This window comes from Eumetopias jubatus, unplaced genomic scaffold, assembly GCF_037043125.1.
Source record: "Eumetopias jubatus isolate StellerSeaLion01/CBP00866 unplaced genomic scaffold, mEumJub1_p1.0 scaffold_2, whole genome shotgun sequence".
Taxonomy (NCBI): domain Eukaryota; kingdom Metazoa; phylum Chordata; class Mammalia; order Carnivora; family Otariidae; genus Eumetopias; species Eumetopias jubatus.
The window spans coordinates 158,046,730-158,068,719 of NW_028274808.1; the positions used below are offsets into that span (position 1 = coordinate 158,046,730).

The following is a 21,990-nucleotide window of genomic DNA, read 5'->3' on the forward strand; positions in this document are numbered from 1 at the left end:
AGGTTATCCTGGATAAAACATTTGCTTTTCAAATTAGGTGAGATAAAGTATTTAATTATCACACAGATGTTTAGCCAGTGTACCTTGGTACCTCTACACTGCTTGATTATGGCTGGTGCTTCTTTTGACATGCCTGTGCCTTACCAGTTAAATATTTTGAGTATCACCCAATTGATATCTTATTGTGAACATTTACTCTTTGCCAGGAACATATGTATATTATTGTAATAATATCGCAGCTACTCTACAGTTAGGCCACGTTTCCCTTATCTTATAGATGAAACAATAGACTTAGGAAAAGTAAGTGACCTTGAGCTTATATTTGAACCCGGATTTTCCTGACCTCAAAGTCTATTTTCATTATCAAGAAAATTACTCCCGAAACTTATTGAATCCATTCTAGATTTGAAACCTCCACTGTTATTTTAAATTATATTCTCCCTTAAATTCCAATTTCGTATTTTAAAAAATAATAAAGGCCCAGAGTTTTATTGCGTATTTCTTCCTTCCCCCTCCCCCTTTTAAAGAAGCTAAAGGAGGAATTTTTATCCTGGCTTGAGTTTTTCTCTTTGTAACTGTCATTTTTTGAGGCATTTCATCCTTTCTAAAGGAAGTGTAATGTCCTTTTCCTTTTTCTTTCTTTCCTCCTTTAGGAGCAAACAGTGTTGTATATCTGTCAGTGGGAGGACTGGTTTCATCTGTACAAGAAGGGATAAAGTTTAAAAAACAGAAAGTGGAAAAGCAGGATATTATGATTCAAGAGAATGGGAATGGTCTGGAATGCTTTGAAAAGAATGGTCATTGTACAGCTTGTCTCACTGGAAAATACCCTGTGGAATTGGAATGGTAGCTGGTAGGGACAGATAAGATTTTTCAAGATATAAAGTTGGTCAAGAAGTTTTAGTGGTGGTTAATATCCTATCCATTTACTGTTACTCCCTTGAAACGATGTAAAATGCCACACGCTTATGTTTACCTTTATAAGTTTTGAGAGTTCTGAAAAGAGTACCAAAGTGCTATGCTTTCCTTAACAATCCTAGATAAATATTTTGGTGTTATCTAGGAATTTGGATGATCCTTTCAGTTTTATTTAGTAGTTTAGTACTTTGAGGCTACCACTTCTGAGATCATATACATATAATTTCGCATCAGCAACAATAATGCAAAGAATAGGTAAATTTCTGTTTTAGTGAGGATTGTCAGGCACTATACCTTCCCACAGATTCTTAGAGAATTTTGTGGAATGTTTCTTGAAAGTTATTGAAATTCAGTTGTGGAATATTTTCATGATTGAAACCTTGCTAATCGTAAATAATACTGCAACATTGGTGTTTCTTTTGTTTTTTGTTCTTTTTTTTTTAACGCACAAACATCAGCTAGCCTTTTTTTACCTGGTCAGAGAAGGTGGGGTACGTGGCATTTGCCAGGTCCATGCTTTAAAGAGTTTGCAAGAGGTTAGACTAAGGTGGTGTGATGTAAACAGGACATGAGTTAAATATAACATTTCATGCAAACCTTGAATCCATTATATCCCAAAAGTGTCAGGCTCTTGGAGTTCTCAGTGTGGTTTTGACCTTGGCTTCCCTGTGTAACAAAACTTAAAACAAGAACAACAAATACATACCTTTTTGTGCCTCACTTTTCCCGCCTGTGCAATGGGGTACTTATATTACAAGATTAAATAATTAATAGGAATGTGAAAAAGTGTCATACTTTTGGTGGTTAGAGCCATCATTTCACCCCTCAATTTTAAGATAGTGCATGATTATTAGTTTTTGAAATGTTGGCTGTTATTCTGAAATTGAGATTTCATTATGATGAAGGGAGACGGTTTAGCAGTGCTTTGCCACCTGTCTTTGAGATGTCTTAAAAATGATTCTAAAAACATGTCTGTGGAAGGTGCTTTCCTACATTTGATTATAAAGTACATTTGATTCATACTACTTAGTGCCCTTATAGTATAAACCCAGCAAGTAACCTAGTACATTTGAAGTAAAAAATTTTTAGATTCTAACAACCCTTTTATCCTTATGAATTATATTTTCTTTTAATGAACTGCTTGATCATTTGCAAACATATACACATATGTATGTATAAATATATATACATAGTTGCAATTAAGTGATCAAGTAGAAACATTGTAGGGGCCAATTTTGCTTAAGAATCAAGGTGACAACTATTTCGGAATTAGCATGCCCATCTAATTCTAAGCATCACCTTATCACTTTTCTACTTTATTCTATTGGGATTGAACAATTTTTAAAAGTGTTTTCTTGTAACATCTGAGATTTAAAATATTAAGTTGAACTGCCCCCAACCCCTGTTTATGTAAGATTTTTTAAAACATAAAAGTGTTTGTTTCTGTGTTAAGTTACCTTAATTTGATGTATATAGTGTCCAAATCCATTTAGAAATTTAATATTTATTAATAACTGAAATCTTCTGTCTTCATTTGGTATATAGTCTCATATGTTATATTATGGCAGGCCAAGATAAAATCTTGACAGCTCTTTAAGCCCATGCACAGCAGGCAGCAGCAGGTCACATAACCTTGTGGCAGTGACATAAGCAAATTGGCATTTGAATAAAGCCCTGGGACCATTTGAGTATATAGCCTCTTGTCTTAAATGTATTCCTCATGTCAGCATGGAGGAGGCAAGACCTGTGGGTCAATTTTGAATTGGCCTCAGTTACATTTGATTTTTAAAAACAAGAGACTCAGGGAAAGTACTAAACCAAAATCTCTGATTTGACTTTTGTGTTTTCCATAGTTTTTGTCACCCATTGTTTTTATTTTGTTTTACTGAGATGCTTTTATAAAGGATTAAGGTACTGTGAGAGTTTGGTAATTCTACAAATTTCTTAATGTTTCTCCATCATGACCTTTTATTTCCCAAGTTTCTGAAGTCTGAATTAAATTACAGTTTTATACATATACTCTCAAATGTTGTTTAACTGCTTTAAATTAAAATAAGCAGAGTATTGAAAATCACAAAGATGAAAAATGTGTTTTCACAGGATCTATCTTGTTGTGAATTAAACTAAGCCTACTTTTTTGTGACTTCATTGTGATGCGTTGGTGACAAATACATGTAATAAGTATGTTTAAATATGTGTGTTTGTTTTTTTTTAATAGTGACCTTTAGTTAGTGCATTATGATGAATAGCACAGGAATAGTCACATCCAGGCTCCCTTCTTCACACCAGCTAGTCAGATCTTATTTCTCTGATCCAGACATTGCAATAAATAGGCCATTGCTTAGGAACAGAAAAAAACTCCTGGCTGAGTAGAAAGGACACATAAAGTTATTTAAAATGTAATGCTAAGTAAGCACTATAAGAGTAGTAAGTTGTAAGTAGTAAGTAGTAAGTCTGCAGAAATACTAGTGGGAATGGGGAGTGTAACAGAAGAGGTGTCTTAGATTTCCAAAATGTGTATGTGTATGTGTTTGTGGTCAGGGGAATTTTTTTTTAAATCAAATTAAAGTAGGTAAATCAATAAATTGTGATACATCCAGAGAATAGAATATTATTCAGTCCTAAAAAGAAATGAGTTATCAGGCCATGGAAAGACATGGAGGGAACTTAAATGCATATTACTGAGTGAAAGAAGCCAATCTGTTGAAAGAAGCTAATCTGTGAAAGCTACCTACTGTGTGAATCTGGAAAAGGCAAAACTGTGGAGACATCAGTGGTTGCCAGGGGTCTGTGGGAGAGGAAGGGATGAATAGGAGGGGCACAGAATTTTTAGGACTGTGAAACTACTCTGTGTGATACTATAATGGTGGATACATGTCATTATATATTTTTTCCAACCCATAGTGTACATCACCAATAGTAAACCCTAATGTAAACTATAGACTTTGGGTGATAATGATGTGTCCATGTAGGTTTATCAGTTGAAACAAATGTACTGTCCTGGTGGGGGATGTTGATAGTGGAGGAGGCTATGCATGTGTGGGGGCAGGGGGTTTGTGAGAACTCTGTATTCTGCTCAATTTTGCTGTGAACTAAAACTGCTCTAAAATATAGTCTATTTTAAAAATAAACATACCAAGTCCCACCTCTAAACAAAAAATAAAATAATATATGCATATATGTTATTGCCTCTGACAATCTTGCCCCAGGGCATCACATCTCATGCCTTCTTTCTTTGGATTTCAAATAGAGCTTCGTCAACTCCTAGGGAAAGTTGCCTTCTTGTTTAAGTCAAAATGAAAATCCAAGCCTCTCAGGAAAAGCCACATGCCCCTTAGACATTTTAGACTAAGCTATAGTATGCGATGTCAACTCATCTTTTGTGTGTGCATAAATTTTCTTCTTATGTAGCTGAGAAGTTGTTAGATGGCAGGAACCAGTGCTTTTAACTTTTTTGGAAGTTCTCAAGATCTACCATAATACTGAACTCCTTGCACTGTGACAAAATGGAAAATGACTGCACAAAAGAGGCCCACAAGGGTCCTGTACTCTTCCTCAGCCTTTGAATTTGCTTCATTGAAAATTGTTTGGCTTCACTATTGACATTCTGATGGATATCTTCAATGGGATGATTAATTTTGTGTTAACTTGGCTAGGCTGTGGTGCTCAGTTGTTTGTTCAAACACCAGTCTAGATGTGGTGAAGTTATTTTTTAGATTTGATTAACATTTAAATCAGTAGACTTAAAAAAAAATTGATTTTAGAGCGTGAGTAGAGGGAGGGGCAGAGGGAGAGGGAGACTCTCAAGCAGACTCCCTGCTGAGCATAGAGCCCCATGCGATGCAGGGCTCAGTGCACGTGGGGCTCGATTCCATGACCTGAGCCGAAATAAGAGTCGGACACTTAACAGACTGAGCCACACAGGTGCCCCATCAGTAGACTTTGAATAAACCAGATTACTCTCCATAATGTGAGTGGGGCTCATCCAGTCAGTTGCAGGTCTTAAGAATAAAGATGGAGGTTTCCTGAAGATAGAATTTTCAAAACCCTGCCACAGTTTCCAGCCTGCTGGCCTGCTCTATAGATTTAAAATTTGACAGTCCTCACAACTGTGTGAGCCAATTTCTTAAAATACATGTATCTCTTTCTCTTTCAAACATATACTTTTATATATTTTATGTGGTATGTGTATGTTTATATGTGTTTTTGTTCCTCTGCAGAACTTTAATACAACAGACTCCCTCTTACGAACAATGGGAGCTTCCTCATCCCTCCATTCTTTCCTAGCCATCTGACAAAACAAGCCTGAGTGAACCCAACCACTAATTTTCTCCACCTTCAACTGGGCAGCTGAGCACTGTTAAGATGAAATCATATAACACACCATTATCCCAACTGTGATGCTGCAAAGCACACAACAGGGAGCTAGCCTTGTCTTCAGGGTAGTATGATACTATGATTTATAATAAGATATATATTTGGTCTTTATCCTATTTCTAGCACAGATACCCTAAAGTCCTTGAGATTTCCTAAGTGATAAGAGCAATAAAGGTATTTTTTTTAAATAACAGTGTAGTCAACATACAGTGCTATATTAGTTTCAAGTGTACAATATAGTGATTCAACAGTTCCATATGTTACCCAGTGCTCGTCAAGGTAAGTGTACTCTTAATCCCCATCACTATTTAACCCATCCCTCACCCACCCACCTCCCCTCTGGTAACCATTTGTTTGTTCTCTATGGTTGAGTGTTTTTTGGTTTGCCTCTAATAAAGGTGTCAATATTCATAACAGATTCCTTTCAGCCGCACCTGTGTTTATGTTAATGAGGTGACTTTCTGAAAACACCTAAGAATAAGGACTCTTTTCCAGGGGAACTGACCATGTGGTTAGAGGGTTGAACTTCCAGCCCCACCTCCTTGACTTTCAGGGAGGGGAGAGGGCAGGTTAAATCAACAGGTAATGGCCAGTGATTTAATCAATTGTGCCCTCATAATTAAGCCTCTATAAAAACCCAGAAGGACGCGGGGTCTGGAGAACTTCCTGGCTGGTGACATGGAGATGCGGGGGTGAGTGGTATGTTTGGAGAGCATGGTAGCTCCATGCTCCCTTTCCACATACCTTGTCCTCTGCGTTTCTTCCAACTGGCTGTTCCTGAGTTGATTGCGTGATGGATGGAAAACCCACACACTGGAGGTAGGGTCAAGGATACTCAAAATTGTTTTTGAAATCATTTCTATTTTTAAACAACATTGGCAACTGAGATGAGGTGTGGAGGATTAGGTGAAAAGAAGTGAAATTAGAATGCATCAATAAATGCAAAGGATCAGCAAGGTTCTGGGATAGGCATTGAAACTTCTCAGGAATTAATGTAGTGGATGGGAGAAGAGTAAAAAGATAGTTGGGGAAACAGGTGCATAAGACATGAAGCTGCTCTCAAGATACTTTAGTATAAGAAGTTAAATGCAGCTGTTGATAGGTTCTGTAAGAAGTGTAAGTTACTGTTTGGGAAAGGGGTGGGCTTATACCCTACTGAAAAGCTAATATGCTAGCCTGTTACTGTTTCGTGGCAATAGACCTGAGATTCCTGGGTCGAAGAGAAATTTGTTACTCATGGCAAAAGCAGTGGCCAGAGCTTCATTGCTCCCAAGTCCCACTGGGAAGATGGAGTCAGGCAGAGATGGATGTCTGCACATGCAGTGGGTTGTGTGACAGGAAAGGAATACTAAGTTTGGGGGATTTGATTTTATAGTAAATGGAAGCAAACCTGCTCCTTGAGGAAAGACATTACCTCAGCTTTGAAGACCCATCACCCCAAACAACCCTGACAAATGACCTGAATAAAGAGCAATCAATACCTTGTGTTTTTGACATACCCAGCAAGAATTTGCAAGGACATTCAGGGTCATGGCAGTGTCCCTCCCAACAGTATGTTGGGTTCATGGGATGGTGGGGGGAGGATGGGTAAATTCTAATACAAGGCTTGAAGAAAGGCACCAAAGAGGTGACTTTTTTTTTTTTTAAAGATTTTGCTTATTTGTCAGCACGAGATTGCTCAAGCAGAGGGAGAAGCAGGCCCCCCGCAGAGCAAGGAGCCTGATGTGGGACTCGATCCCAGGACTTTGGGATCATGACCTGGGCCAAAGGCAGACGCCTAACTGACCGAGCCACCCAGGTGTCCCAAGGAGGTAATGTTTAAGCTGTGTTTTCATAAGGGATGAATGTTCGTTGAGCAGACATGGGGAGTAGAAAGGGTATTTCAGCCTGAAACCCTGCCAAAACACAGGTGTGGGAATTTGATAAGAGGTTGGAATGCTCAGAAGATTTACTAGGGTCTTATAGCTGGAGCTTCCAGGACCGGGTATGAGGAGTGTGGAGGGTAGGAGAGCAGTGGTTAACTGTAACCGATAGGGTTAGATAATGAGCCATCTTGTTTACCTTGGTAAAGAGTCTGTCATCCTGTAGGTAATGAGGGACCACTGAAGGTCTTTTTTTTTTTTTTTTCTTTCTGAAGGAGGTCTTAAGCAGGAGAATGCTATGATTAATCTGGTGTATGTTTTAGAATGATCACTCCAGGTTACCAGGTAAAAATGGTGTTTTGAACATAGTCTTCTGCATTTGTTTACTCTTAAGACCCCCTGAAAATGATAGTAAAGCGATATAAGAGTCCTAAACTCTCAAGGATAGAGGAAAAGATTCTGGAGTCAAAAGCAAAGGGCTCAGCTGATTTGGAAAAGCTAAATTCTAAACCAGCAGGAAGCAAAGCCAATAAACAAATCCTATTTATATGACGGAACCCCTTAAGAAACAGAAGTTGGCTTCTGGAAAGGGGTGACAAGGGTAACTAAAAGGATTGGAAGTTCATTTAGGAATGAGTTCTATCCTTATGCCACTACCCATCACCCCTGTATAGCCTAATTCTGAAGGCCGCTGTGTTCAGGAGAAAGTAAAAAAAAAAAATTTTTAATTTTTTAAAGATTTGAGAGAGCATGAGCTGGAGGGGCAGAGAGAGAAAGAATCTCAAGCAGACTGTCCACTGGTGGAGAGCTTGATCTGACGACCCTGAGATCATGACCTGGGCTGAAACTAGGAGTTGGACTTAACCAACTGCACCACCCAGGTGTCTTTTTTTTTTTTTTTAATTTTTAAAATCTTTTTTAAAAGATTTTATTTGAGAAAGCGTGCATGACTGGTGGGGGAGGGGCAGAGGGCGAAGCAGACTCCCCACCCAGCAGGGAGCCCTCAGAACCCTGGGATCGTGACCTGAGCTGAAGGTAGACTTAACTGACTGAGCCACCCAGGTGTCTCTTCTTAATTTTAAGTGGGCTCCACACCCAGCGTGGAGCCCAATGTGGGGTTTAAACTCTTGACCCTGAGATCAAGACCTGAGCTGAGATCGAGTTGGACACTCAACCGACTGAGCCACCCAGGTGCCCCTAAAACAATGTCTTGGGGCGCCTGGGTTGATCAGTTGTTAAGCGTCTGCCTTCCACTCAGGTCTTGGTCCCAGGGTCCTGGGATCAAGCCCCACATCGGGCTCCTTGCTCAGCGGGAAGCCTGGTTCTCCCTCCCTCTCCCACTCCCCCTGCTTGTGTTCCCTTTCTTGCTGTGTCGCTGTCAAAAAAATCTTTAAAAAAAAACCCCACAAAAACAATGTCTTCATATTGGAGGATATTAGGCACTTGAAATAGAATTAAGTGATAAATTTTATACTCCATTCTGAGACACACACCCCGAAACATACACCACAGCCCTTTTCTCTCAACTTGATTTTCAACAAATTGTCCCACAGACTGTTTCCAATCAAGTTTTAAATGTCCCACTTTTAAATATGTGCAGATAATGCATGACTACCAGACACCCCAGGAAGCCTCTAATATGAAAGAGTCCAAAACCAACAGAAGAAAAAGTAGATTGTACAAGGGGGAAAACAAATAAAACTGTCATTAATATCCGAGTTGAAAGATTATAATAAAACCAACATCACTCTAGCAGCAATTTATTTTTTTTAAGATTTTATTTAATTTGACAGACACAACGAGAGAGGGAACACAAGTGAGGGAGAGGGAGAAGCAGTCCTCCCGCTGAGCAGGGAGCCCGATGCGGGGCTAGATCCCAGGACCCCAGGATCATGACCTGAGCCGAGGGCAGACGCCTAACGACTGAGCCACCCGGGCACTCCTCTAGCAGCAAGTTAGAGTTAGAGCCAAGTGAGGCGAATAGGCTTTCAGGAAAAGCTGACCAAGAAGACCTCAACTAAGGTAGCAGTAGCAGAAATGAAGATGAGAGCATTTTAAAAAATGCAGATTGTAGGCCCCTCAGAAAACTAATTCAGAACCTGTGGGGATGGAGGTTCAGGAATCTGGAATTTGTGTTTAACATCACCATAGGTGATTCTGATGTAGTCAGCTGACTTTGAGATCGAGGAGTGGAGACATAGGGTCTAATTGGTATAGGAGGGTAAAGAAAAAGGGGGTGGTATCTAGGTTTCTTTGCTGGGTGGATGATGGTGTCATTCTCAAATACAGAAACGTTGGGGGACACACCCTCCCCCCCAAATCGTTTGAGTAGCCTGTGATATATCCTGGTGAAACTATCCTGAGCAGATGGAGCTATCTCTTGCTTGGATTACTGCTAGTTTCTTGCCACTGACCCCTAAGGGCAGGAGGATATCCTGTGACTTTTCATATATAGTTGTCAATGCTGCGCGGTCTTCTCAGTCTTTAAGCAAAAATTTTATTTTTAAAGATTTATTTGATAGAGACACGGAGAGGGAACACAAGCAGGGGGAATGGGAGAGGGAGAAGCAGGCCTCCCGCGGAGCAGGGAGCCCAATGTGGGTCTTGATCCCAGGACCCTGGGATCATGACCTGAGCCGAAGGCAGACGCTTAAGGACTGAGCCACCCAGGCGCCCCACAGCAAAACATTTAAAAACCTGATCACTTCCTCTGCTATTGCAGAGTAGCTTTAAAATAACACTATTATTTCCCTTGACATCTGTAATAATTTACATGTCTCCAACTGTAATAACTTGGAAATCAATTGTTATTCAGGCGTATAGCTTAGGTAACTCTCCACCCCATTTTATTTATTGCTCCTACTGAAAGCTGAAAATTTCTTACTCATCGTTTAAATCTGTCTCTTCCAGTTAAAATGTCAGCCTAATTATGACAGGGACCACTTTTGCAGGCTTCATCACGGCACTTACAATCTTCCAAACTACATTTCTACTCTGAGAAATTGTCAGATGGATTAAGTCCACTTACTATTGCATTTCACAGCTATTTCACCTTCTTTCACATCAAACCTAGACAGTATCTTTCCACTTTATGGGCTCCGAATTAAAGTATCTCGCCTGAGTTTAAGTATGAAAGGGCACAGCTCTAAGCTGCTCCAAAGTCTATGCAAACCCTGTCCAAAAATCCAGCGTGACCACAACAGGTGTTTGAGTTGAGAGTAGTAGGCGAAAACACTGCCAGGTCTTGCCCAAGTTGACGAAAGCCTCTTCGGGCGGGGGCGGGGCTTTAAGACACTATCTGCCCCGGTCGCTGGAGCTGACGTCAACGCAGCGACGCAGAAGATTACGGGAGACCCCGTGCCTCTCAGATCCCGGCGGCCAGTGCGGTGGGTATGCTTTACGGCTTGCGGGTAACTGTTTTTTTAAATGTGTTTGGGGGAGGTTCTGGGTTCGGGCTTTTGGAGGGTCCGGATGGGCTAAAGCCTCTGCAGCAATCGTCAGGCCTTCTGAGTCTCGCAGGAGGCGGTATCCAGCAGGGGCTTGTGTGAGGGAAGTGAAGTAGGGTGAGGCCTCGGGCTGGCTGTGCAGATTGGTTCAGCCTCAGGGCCACCGCCTCGCCTGGGATGTGTGTCCGTGGCGTCCGGCAGGTTGGTGTCCTGCAAAGACTAAATTGACCTGTGTGATCTCTCCAGAGTTACCCAGCCTCAGACCCTCGGCCCCTTCATTCTGAAGGAAATAAATCTCCACCTATTTGCTAGTATGGTTTGGAAGAGCAAATGAAAAAGCGTTGTGGGAACTACCGAGTGCATTGTTATTAAATGTAGTTGCATAATGTAAATTAAGCCAATGGATACAGCAAAATAAAGTTTCTAGATTATTTAATTGTCTTTAAAATAACTGATAACCTAGGAAGAGAAACCCTTGGAGCGCGAGAATTTGTTGACACTCTTAAGACCTTTGTTAACTTCATAAATAGCCTCTACTGTTACAAATGAAGTAGCGAATATCTTAATGATTCCATTACATATAAAATATGCTTACCAGATTTGCTCCCCACCCCAGTGAGGTCTCAGAAATGTTTGGTGTCCAATAAGTATTTTTTTAAGTATTTTTTTTATTGGAGAGAATGTATTTGATTGTTAAAATAAAAACCTTATGCAATAGATCTTAAGTCTCTGTAGCAACCACTGGGAAGCTGGCAGTTAAAAGTAGAAAAACATCTGAATTACATAGATGTGTGGTGAGTGTTGTAATTTGTCATAAAAATGGTATTTTTTAAAGTTAACTTTATAAACTTTCCACTTTGATGTCAAGTATTTTGGAGTATAATAATCAGAATGTCTTCATGTGGAAAATTAATGGCTATAATTGTTTTTGCATTAAAATGCATTTTGGGGGGATACATACAGTATACTGTTTTTGTGAAAATGCCTTATAGTGTAAGCCATTTGTCTCTCTAGCAGGAGAGTGTAGCAGAAGATATCCTTCTGCACTGACTATACCTCCTGTGAAAAACACATTTGGCATAATGTGTGCTATGGACAGTCTTTATATAATCATTTGTGTGTATGAGGAAAAGTTTAAAATTTTTATCTTGTACATTACAAAAGAAAATATAGAAATGCTTATTAAAAACTAAGTACCACAGTTATGTTTTTAAATTTTATATTTAGATAATGTGGCATTTTCAAACCTTATGGGTCTCAATGGTGGTTCATTTTGCTCTCTTTAGGAATATTTTGTTTACTAATTCATATAAATTAAATGATATAGATAAAAGTTAATTTTATTTTGAATCAGTGAAATCAGTTCTAATATGTATGCACAAGTAAAAAAAACTGAAGTAGGCTACTTGGTAAATCTTACCTGCTTTTGAAATACAGAAAAGAGTTCACAGAAGAGAAAAAAAAATCACCCTTATTTTCAAGGAAATACTAGCAGTTATTTCTTCTAATTCGATGATCCCTAAAGTTTTTTTGATGAAATACTGTTTAAAATCTTTATATTTTTATTGAGAAGTCCAGACAGTACTGTATTGATACAGTGCTTTGAGTTGTAATACTATAGTTTAAATGAGTTTATTGGCAGTTTAAAAAGAGAATAAAGAGGTTATTCAACATTTATAAAAGTGACTTCATGTGACCTCTGAAGTATTATAATAAATAATATAGTTTATATATAGTGGACTAAAATTGGGTGGATTTAGGTTGTTTTCTTTTTCCTATCAAAGGTTTGTTTTGCTGTCACCTAAGTTCAGTTCCTAAAAGCACAGTTTATTTGCGTTAGTCTTTTGTGCAGGATTTTAACCACTTAATCTGGAACGATAAAGAAAAATGAAAAAAATTAAGCATGTAGTGCTTTAAATTGAGTTTTATTGGTTAACTTTTTGTTTTTTCCCATTGGGGGCAGTTGAGAGAGACTACATATGTACCTGTTTCATTCTCCCCTGTGTATACCGCTCCTCTCCCAAATTTTCTTCCAGCACCGACCCAGTATTAGGTCATCGGTATCAGATTAATTTTCAACCTCATTGTTCTCACCACAGACCATTTCTGGGTTCTGAGATTAATGTTTTTGATATATTTTTGTGAGGAATGATTTATGTAGAAGTTTCTCTCTCCCTTTCTCATCCTACTAGTTTCCCTAAAACTCCCTGTCCCCATAATATTTCTGTATATAGGTAGAGTTCTCTGCTGCCAATGATGTTTAGAGAAACTTCAGTGAAATGACTCTTCAAGAATTGGTGCATCAGGCTGCCTCCGTTTATTCAGATAAAATAGCTGTATGTTTTGATGAGTGTAACAACCAGCCTCCAGTTTATTACACCTATAAGACTGTGGTTAATGCTGCTTCAGAATTATCAAATTTCCTGCAATTACACTGTACCTTTCATGGAATTCGGGAAGTTGGTCTCTACTGCCATCCTGGGATAAACTTACCCTCTTGGATTTTAGGGTAATTGTTTTAATATTAAATTTTTAGTTTTCTAACCTATAATTCTTTAATACATAGACTCTGTTGTAACTTACTATTCTGTTTACTATTTTATTTTTATGTATTGCTTGTTAGATTTTAGGCTGAAGGAATTCATATTTATCCCAAGATTATTATTATTCTTAAGGATTTATGAAATTCTTAAAGATTTATTTGACAGAGCACAAGCAAGGGGAATGGGAGAAGCAGACTCCCCGCTGAGCAGGGAGCCCGATTTGGGGCTGGTTCCCAGGACCCCGGGATCATGACCTGAGCTGAAGGCAGACACTTAACCAACTGAGCCACCCAGGTGCCCCTACCCCAAGATTATTTTTAATCATTTAAATTAGTTACTCTGAGTTTAGGAGAGACCAAAAGTTTTTGCTAATAGAACACTTAAATATCTCCAAAATATAAGGGCTTCATTTGTCTGCCAAAAGAAAACAGTCATAAATTCTGTTATATCAGAGAAAACAAGTATTTCAAAAATATTGTAACTTTTTTTCCCCTGAGACTGAAGTTCTAGGTACTCAGGTATTCAGTAAGTGAATGAATTAATAAATGAGAGTTTTGAATGATGGTTCATAAAAATTGAGCTATGAACTGAGGAAGACACTAATTCAAAAAATCATTTGCAAAATGTTCATTAAGTTCTAGAATATTATCCTTATATAGTGATTTCTGTACTTGGGTTCTGCAGTAAATAAGAGCTGCTAAAGAATTAGAAAAGTTGATATTCAGCCCATGGGATGTGTGTTAGTAGATTAATTGTATAAATGTAAAGCAAAAAAAGTTAAAATTTTACTTCATCCGATCATTGACAAAATTTTGAGAATTTCCTACAAAAATCTATTGTCTCCAAAGTATACCTGAAAGTGCTTTTTTAAAATTTTATTTTGAAGTAATCTTTGCATCCAAAGTGGGGCTCCAACCCACAACCCCAAGATCAAGAGTCCTATGCTCTACCAACTGAGCCAGCCAGGTCCCCCACCTCAAAATACTTTCAGTTAAAACAACTAACTAATTTTGGATCTTTATTGCCACTTAAAAATCAGTTTTAAAGTTGTTTCCCTCCCCCTTAAGTATCCTGGATTTGGTGAAATGTCATTTTTAGTATAGATTGTATTAATCTGCATAGTAGTAAGTTACATGTGGATATTTAGCTTGTTATCTTAGATGAAGAAACAAGACTGCTTCCTGTTTGGTATTTTAGTAGTAGTGTTAACCGAGTATATTCTGTAATACATTAGCTTTAAAAAATCTTGGATTTCTGTATATTAAGTGATAAAAATTTAATAACGGATATTCGGTCTTAAAGACAAAATAAAAACTATAACCAAAGATGTGTCAACAAAAATATTGGGCATTTCTGATATAGTCAACAGTAAAGTACATAGAGAAATACTTAAAGATGATTTTCAACAGATCTTCTATGCTGACTCTGTACTGTTTCTTTAGAATTCTCCAAGTCCCTGCTGCTTATGCTCCTCTCGATCCAGATTCACCACCAGCATTATCAACTCGTTTTATGAAAAAATGTAATCTAAGTTATATTCTTGTTGAAAAACAGCAAATTCATGTAAGTGTATTTAAATTGGGTTTTTTTATGTTATGTTTATTTTTCAGTTGAAGATGTGTGTCCGTCCACGTCCACCTTTTCTAACTCTGCAGTTTTTCAGTGTCAGCACTGTTGACATTTTGGGTTGGGTAATTGTTGTGAGGAGTGTCCTGTATATTATAGGTTGTTTTAGCAACATCCCTGGTTTTGAACCCCTGGATGCCAGTAGCACCCTCCCCTCTGAGTTGTGACAACCAAAATTGTCTCCAGAAATTGCTAGATGTCTCCTGGAGGCACGCTTTACCCCCTACATTCTGTTGAGAAACACTGCTCTATAGCATGAATGTGTGTTCTAGATGTATAATAAGGTACTGCATTGTTTTGAATTTCCTTTCTCTATCCAAAGTTGTTACTATACTAGGAAAATTTTATAATACTTGCCGCAAATATAAAAGATGTTTCAATTTACAGTGGTTAGCAACATTAAAAAATTATAACCAGGCTTAAATTTTGAAAAAAAGATTAGCACTTAGACCAGACTTCTCTGGAAAACTAAGTTTAATTTTTTAAATGCCAACCAAATACCTAGCCAAGGAACACTGCTTTATGGGTAATATTTGGTGTTAGATGTTCAGCAAAATGCATCCCATGTTTTATTATTTTATTTGTAAAATATTTTTACCAAAGAAATAGAACATTATAGAACATATATGTAATTTAGCCTGTTTTTACCCTTTTCCTATCTGAACCAATTTATATTTGACGGTAACTTAAATACATCCCACCTATGTATCTGTATGTGTGTGCATCTCTATCTGTATATATAACAAAAAATATCAAGAGCTTGAGATATATGGAGGACTTCCTAGAGAATCACGGGTATTAAAGTCTCTAGAAAGAGACAACTGAGGTATAATAGACTACATATAATGGGTTAATATTCTCTAAATAAGCCTAATCGTGTCTAGTCAAAAGTTTTCTTCTCAAATTGGTTATTTCTTTGCTGATGTAAGCAAAACTAAAATGGATGTGACATTTTTCTTTAAGATTTTTATTTATTCAACAGAGAGAAAGAGGACACAAGCAGGGGGAGCAGCAGAGGGAGAGAGAGAAGCAGACTCCCCACTGAGTGAGGAGCCCGATGTGGGGCTCGATCCCAGGACCCTGGGATCATGACTTGAGACGAAGGCAGACACTTAACTGACTGAGCCACCCAGGCACCCCGACATTCATTTTTCTTAACCTTGGTGAAAGTTTTATAAAATAGGTGGTTGGATATGAGAATTGTCAGTATCAGGTATTCTTTCTAATTGCTTATAAGGAGTTGGGCACATAGAAAATCCCCTAGAAAGTACCTTGCTTCCTGTTCCATGACTTTGATGTAAGTGTTCCTCTTTAACACATGAGCAATCAAATATTTATTGAGCATGTATAATATGTTCAGCATCCACTAGAGCAGTGGTTCTTAGTTTTTTATAATGCTGACAGTAGGGGCACCTGGGTGGCTGAGTTGGTTAAGTGTCTGCCTTCTGCTCAGATCATGATCTCAGGGTCCTGGGATCGAGCCCCGCATCGGGCTCCCTGCTCGGCGGGAAGCCTGCTTCTCCCATTCCCACTCCCCCTGCTTGTGTTCCCTCTCTCACTGTGTGTGTCTCTGTCAAATAAATAAATGAAATCTTAAAAATGTTTTTGAGGTTTATTGGACATACAATAAAAATCACCAATTTTATGTGTATATTTTGATGAGTTCTGACAAATGTAAAACAGGAAGGTGGTCACACCACACCTGACCCCTAATATACAACAACAAACGAACAAAACACTATAGGGTCTTTGCATTGTGACCTTCTCTCATTTCTCTTATTCCTTCATTTGTCTTTTATAGTAATTTCTTTGATGTGAAAACTTATGTTTCATTAAGCTACTTTTTATCAACCTAAAAAGGTATATTCAAAGGAACCTCACTTTTAGCATGTAAAAATTGAATTTAACATCTTTTTATCCAAATTAAGTAAATCTGTATTAATCTGTTTCCATCTACCAAATACCTGAGCCAGAAACTCTGCAATCTTCTTAGGCTCACTCTGTATCCAGAAAGTTACACAACCCTATTGACTTGCTCATAGGCTCTGTCTGTCCACTCTTATTGCAGTAGACTAGTTCAGGCCTTATATGCATATCCCAATTGTTGCAAAAGTTTCATTAGAAGACCCTCACTTATCAAAAATCTTAACAGTCTATCCTTGATGGAGTAAAGTCCAGCTTATGCTCTTGCTACCTTCAGTTGGATCTCATTGCTTATAAGGTTAAGGTGTAAACTCCTTAGTATTGAGTATATACAAAGTTATTAAGGATAGCATCTCCTCTTCTACTTATAGTCTCCCTCTCCCCCAATTCTTCAACTTATTGGAATGGTTAACATTCTCCACAACATTAGCTTTCTTGGGTCAGATACTCTGCATAATAAAGTACTCCTCTTTATTTGGATAAAAGCTTCTTATAACCCAAATATTACATATGTAGCAATCTCAGACCTTCCAGACAGTTAAATTCAGTCTCCTCTATTCCCATTAACATTTCAAGCATATTCATTGTCATAGTTGCCCTACAGTGGTATGTTTTTATGTCTTTTTATTTTGAAGGTGACATTGAAAATAAAGACGGCACTATATTCTTGCAGGTTTTTTTTTTTTTTTAATTATTTGACAGACAACAAGAGAGGGAACACAAACGGGGAGTGGGAGAGGGGGAAGCAGTCTTCCTGCCGAGCGGGGAGCCCGATGCGGGGCTCAATCCCAGGACTCTGGGATCATGACCTGAGCCAAAGGCAGATGCTTAACGACTGAGCCACCCAGGTGCCCATATTCTTGCAGGTTTCTAATGTATTTTTTTAATCCCTAGTTATATAGAAGTACTCAAAACCATGTTGAAGGAGTAAATGAATACTTTGTGTTACTTCTATGTAAAAAACGTCTTTTAACATATTAAAATTGTGAACTTTGTTCCCCATGTAACAGAAATTCAAATCTTCCTATGAAATATTATTGAATTATGATACACTTAAAGAACATAATGACCTAGTGCTCTTCAGACTTCACTGGAAAAATGTTGAAGGGAACTTGATGCTAAATGACAGAAAACAGAAATATGAAAAAGAAAAAGTGACAAACAGCACAAATTCTGGGAACAGCAATGAAGAAAAGTCAGACGAGCACATGGATGTGAGGCTAAAGCATTGCCTGGCCTATGTTCTCCATACATCAGGCACTACAGGGATACCTAAGATTGTCAGAGTCCCTCATGCATGTATAGTGCCGAACATCCAACATTTTCGGTGAGTTCTGTCCTTCAAATCCTTCAAAACTTGTATTTTAAAGTCAATCAGAAAGACATTATCATATGATCTCACTGATATGAGGAATTCTTAATTTCAGGAAACAAACTGAGGGTTGCTGGAGTGGTGGGGTGTGGCAGGGATGGGATGGCTGAGTGATAGACATTGGGGAGGGTATGTGCTATGGTGAGTGCTGTGAATTGTGTAAGACTTTTGATCAAATCACAGACCTGTACCTCTGAAACAAATAATATATTATATGTTGAAAAGAAAAGATAGTAGGAAGGGAAAAATGAAGGGGAGAAAATCGGAGGGGGAGATGAACCATGAGAGACTATGGACTGAGAAACAAACAGGGTTCTAGAGGGGAGGGGGGTGGGGGGATGGGTTAGCCTGGTGATGGGTATTAAGGAGGGCACGTACTGCATGGAGCACTGGGTGTTATACAAAAACAATGAATCATGGAACACTACATCAAAAACTAATAATGTAATGTTTGGTGATTAACATAAAATTAAATGAAAAAGAAAAACTTGTATTTTAAAGGGGAAAAACATTTTTTTAAGGATTTTTATTTATTTATTTGACAGGGAGAGCACAAGCAGGGGGAGTAGGAGAGGGAGAAGCAGGCTCCCCGCTGAGCAGAGAGCCTGATGTGGGGCTGGATCCGCAGGTCTGTGGGATCATGACCCGAGCCAAAGGCAGACACTTAACCAACTGAGCCATCCAGGCACCCCGAAAACATTTTTACAAGTAAACTACCCCCAATGTGGCATTTGAACTCATTGCATGTTCTACCAGCTGAGCTAGCCAGGCACCCCAAGGGAAAAATTTAATTTTTATTTATTTTTAAATTATTTGAGAGAAAGAGAACAAGCAGCGGGGAGGAGTAGAGGGAGAGGGAGAAGCAGACTTCCTGCTGAGCAGGGAGCCTGACACCGGGCTTTATCCCGGGACTCTAGGATCATGAGCTGAGCTGAAGGCAGATGCTTAACCGACTAAGCCACCCAGACACCCCCAAGGGAAAAATTTTAATCTCTGTTCTTTATAACTTTTTTCCTAAAGATTCATTTATTTGAGAGAGCATGTACACTGAGTAGGGGGGAGGGGCAGAGGGAGAAAGAATCTCAAGCAGACTCCCCGCTGAGTGGGGAGCCCAACCTGGGGCTCAATCTCATGACCCTGAGATCGTGACCTGAGCCAAAATCAAGAGTTGGACACTTTACCCAACTGAGCCACCAAGATGCCCCTGTTTTTTAGAACTCTTCTTCCTAAATTGATAGTCATAAGTAATTGGGGCTCTTGTTTTGGCTATATCTAAACTTTAGTTCTTTGCAGGCTAGGACTTCACCTCTCCGATCCAGACCTGGAGCCAAACAGGGAGCAAACAAATGATGGTTGAAGCTTTGCTTCTTAATTATTAATAAGGAGGAAGTGTATTCCTGGTAGAGGTACAGCGGACATATGGGAGAAAGAAGTTTGGCTTGCTAGAGTGTAGCAGGGCAGAGCTGAGGAAGGAGTGGGAGGGCAGGAGCCATGTGACCTGAGGGGGCAGGAGCCTGGTATGCCTTGTTGAAGAATTTTGCACTTAAATCCAGTAGATGTAAAAAGATTTGCATTCATTACGTTCATTCCTGTAGCATTGTAGAATTTGGTTTGCTCATCAGGAGATGAGAAATCTCTATGAAGTCGATTCTTAGATTGAGAAGAAGGAAAGAGAAGAGGAAGGGAACCAAAGGAGTGTAGTCTTAGGAAATCAAAAGGGGAAACAAATATAGAAACTTTGTGACAAATATATTTTCATGTCATTTTAAGTCTTATATAATTAAAAACTTTCTAACAACCACATTTTAAAAGTACAAAAAGGGGCGCCTGGGTGGCTCAGTCATTGGGCGTCTGCCTTCGGCTCGGGTCGTGGTCCCAGGGTCCTGGGATCGAGCCCCACATCGGGCTCCCTGCTCAACGGGGAGCCTGCTTCTCCCTCTCCCACTCTCCCTGCTTGTGTTCCCTCTCTCGCTGTGTCTCTCTCTGTCAAATAAATTCTTTAAAAAAAAATACAAAAAAATAAGCGGGGTGCCTGGGTGGCTCAGTCAGTTAAGCATCTGACTCTTGGTTTCAGCTCAGGTCATGATCTCAGGGTCATGAGATTGAGCCCCGAGTCAGGCTCTGTGCTGGGTGTGGAGCCTACTTAAGATTCTTTCTCTCCCTCTGCCTCTCTCTCTCTCTCCCTCTCCCCTCCCGAAAAAAAAAATAAAATTTAACAATACCGTATTTAATTCAGTATATCTAAAATATCAATAATGTAATCGATATGAAAATTAGGTATTTTACACTCTTTTATGCTTATCTTAAATCTAGCATGTATTTTACACTTACACATCTCAATATGGATTATCCATGTTTTTATTTTTTTATTTTTTTAAGATTTTATTTATTTATTAGAGAATGAGAGATAGCACGAGAGGGAAGAGGGTCAGAGGGAGAAGCAGACTCCCCGCCAAGCAGGGAGCCCGATGTGGGACTTGATCCCGGGACTCCAGGATCATGACCTGAGCTGAAGGCAGTTGCTTAACCAACTGAGCCACCCAGGCGCCCGATTAGCCACGTTTTTAGTGCTCAATAGGCACATGTTTCTAGTGCCTACCATACTGGACAATGCAGGTCTAGAAGAAGGGAATAGTGAAATGAGGCAGAGAGGAGTCTTATAATTGATAATCTGGTCTTTAGTGACTTTATTTCCGAGTGCCCAACACTGAGGACGGACTACATTAGGCTGGGGATAAGGGCATGAGAAATAAGGAAATGGAGACAATAAAGTGTTCATTTCTAGGAGCTAGTTTTAATGGGAAAGAAAGAATTCTGGGAGGGTATAGGTTTATCTTTAAGATGGGAGACTGGGGCGCCTGGGTGGCTCAGGCAGTTGAGTGTCCCATTCTTGATTTCCCCTCGGATCGTGGTCTGAGGGTCGTGAGATCGAGTCCCATATTGGGCTCTCCAGTCAGTATAGAGTCTGCTTGAGATTCTTTTTCTCCTTCTTCCTCTGTCCCTTTTCTCACACACGCACGCTGTCGCTCTCTCTCAAATAAAATCTTAACCAAAAAAGGAGGGGCACCTGGGTGGCTCAGTCAGTTAAGCGGCTGCCTTTGGTCAGGTCATGATCCCAGGATCTGCTCAGTGGGGAGCCTGCTTCTCCCTCTCCTTTTGCCTGCTACTCTGCCTACTTGTGCGTGTGCGCGCTTTCTTAAATAAATTAAATACAATCTTAAAAAAAAAAGATGGAGACATTAATAGGCTGATGGTAGAGAATTGGTTTGAAAAATCAAATAGTGTTGTAAAGGAGTAAGATGCTTTGAGATGGAAGGGTAAGGAAGGTTAGAGGAAGCTGATGGATTGTAACTTCCTAGGCAACAGAAGGCAAAGTCATGTGTTAAAGAGTATGAGAGGTGAGGTGGGATGGAGATGCAGGGAACTTGAAGAGAGTGGAGCAGATTTGGAATCTAGTGGAGGTGGGAGAGGCACTGGGCCAGCAGAGGCAGGAAATATGTGTAAAGTGGGAACAAGTATATGCCCAATGAGGGATAAGGGGCTGATTTATTTATTTTTTTATTTAAAAAATTTTTTTATTTGACAGCACAAGAGAGGGAACACAAGCAGGGGGAGTGGAAAAGGGGGAAGCAGGCTTGATCCCAGGACTCTGGGATCATGATGTGAGCCGAAGGCAGATGCTCAGCGACTGAGCCACCCAAGCACCCCAACGGGCTTATTTAAAGTATAGGAATTTCTTGATTGCTATTTGTGCTTGAATTTAATGAAATTTACTTACCTGTTAAAAATCCCTTTTTGGTTTACTTTCAGGGCCATAAAAGTCACTGCAGAGGGGATTTATAGTAGGTTCACACTTGGTTTCCTTCCTGGGAATAAAAGCCACTCTGAAGAAGGAATTTATGGCAACTTCATTTCCCAGAAGT

The 21,990-nt window shown here is 39.3% G+C and overlaps 2 protein-coding genes across 6 annotated transcripts in view; both read left to right on the top strand.

Moving 5' to 3' along the window:
* PPAT (phosphoribosyl pyrophosphate amidotransferase) overlaps positions 1–3,110 on the top strand; it is a 36,185-nt gene extending 33,075 nt beyond the window's left edge. The window contains exon 11 of the mRNA XM_028100716.2: positions 654–3,110. Coding sequence (XP_027956517.1) covers positions 654–850 — 197 coding nt within the window. The 3' untranslated portion in view covers positions 851–3,110. The remainder of the gene's footprint in view (positions 1–653) is intronic.
* A 7,373-nt stretch (positions 3,111–10,483) lies between these two features.
* The window catches only part of AASDH (aminoadipate-semialdehyde dehydrogenase), a 42,114-nt gene continuing 30,607 nt past the window's right edge, over positions 10,484–21,990 (top strand). For 3 of the 5 annotated variants that reach the window (XR_003608698.2, XM_028100542.2, XM_028100545.2), the window contains exons 1-4: positions 10,493–10,567; positions 12,838–13,112; positions 14,589–14,709; positions 17,706–18,022. Coding sequence is in view for 4 of the 5 variants with exons in the window: in XM_028100542.2 (XP_027956343.1) it covers positions 12,883–13,112; positions 14,589–14,709; positions 17,706–18,022 (668 nt within the window). In the remaining variant the exon portion in view is untranslated. The other 2 variants (XM_028100543.2, XM_028100544.2) reach the window with 2 other exon arrangements.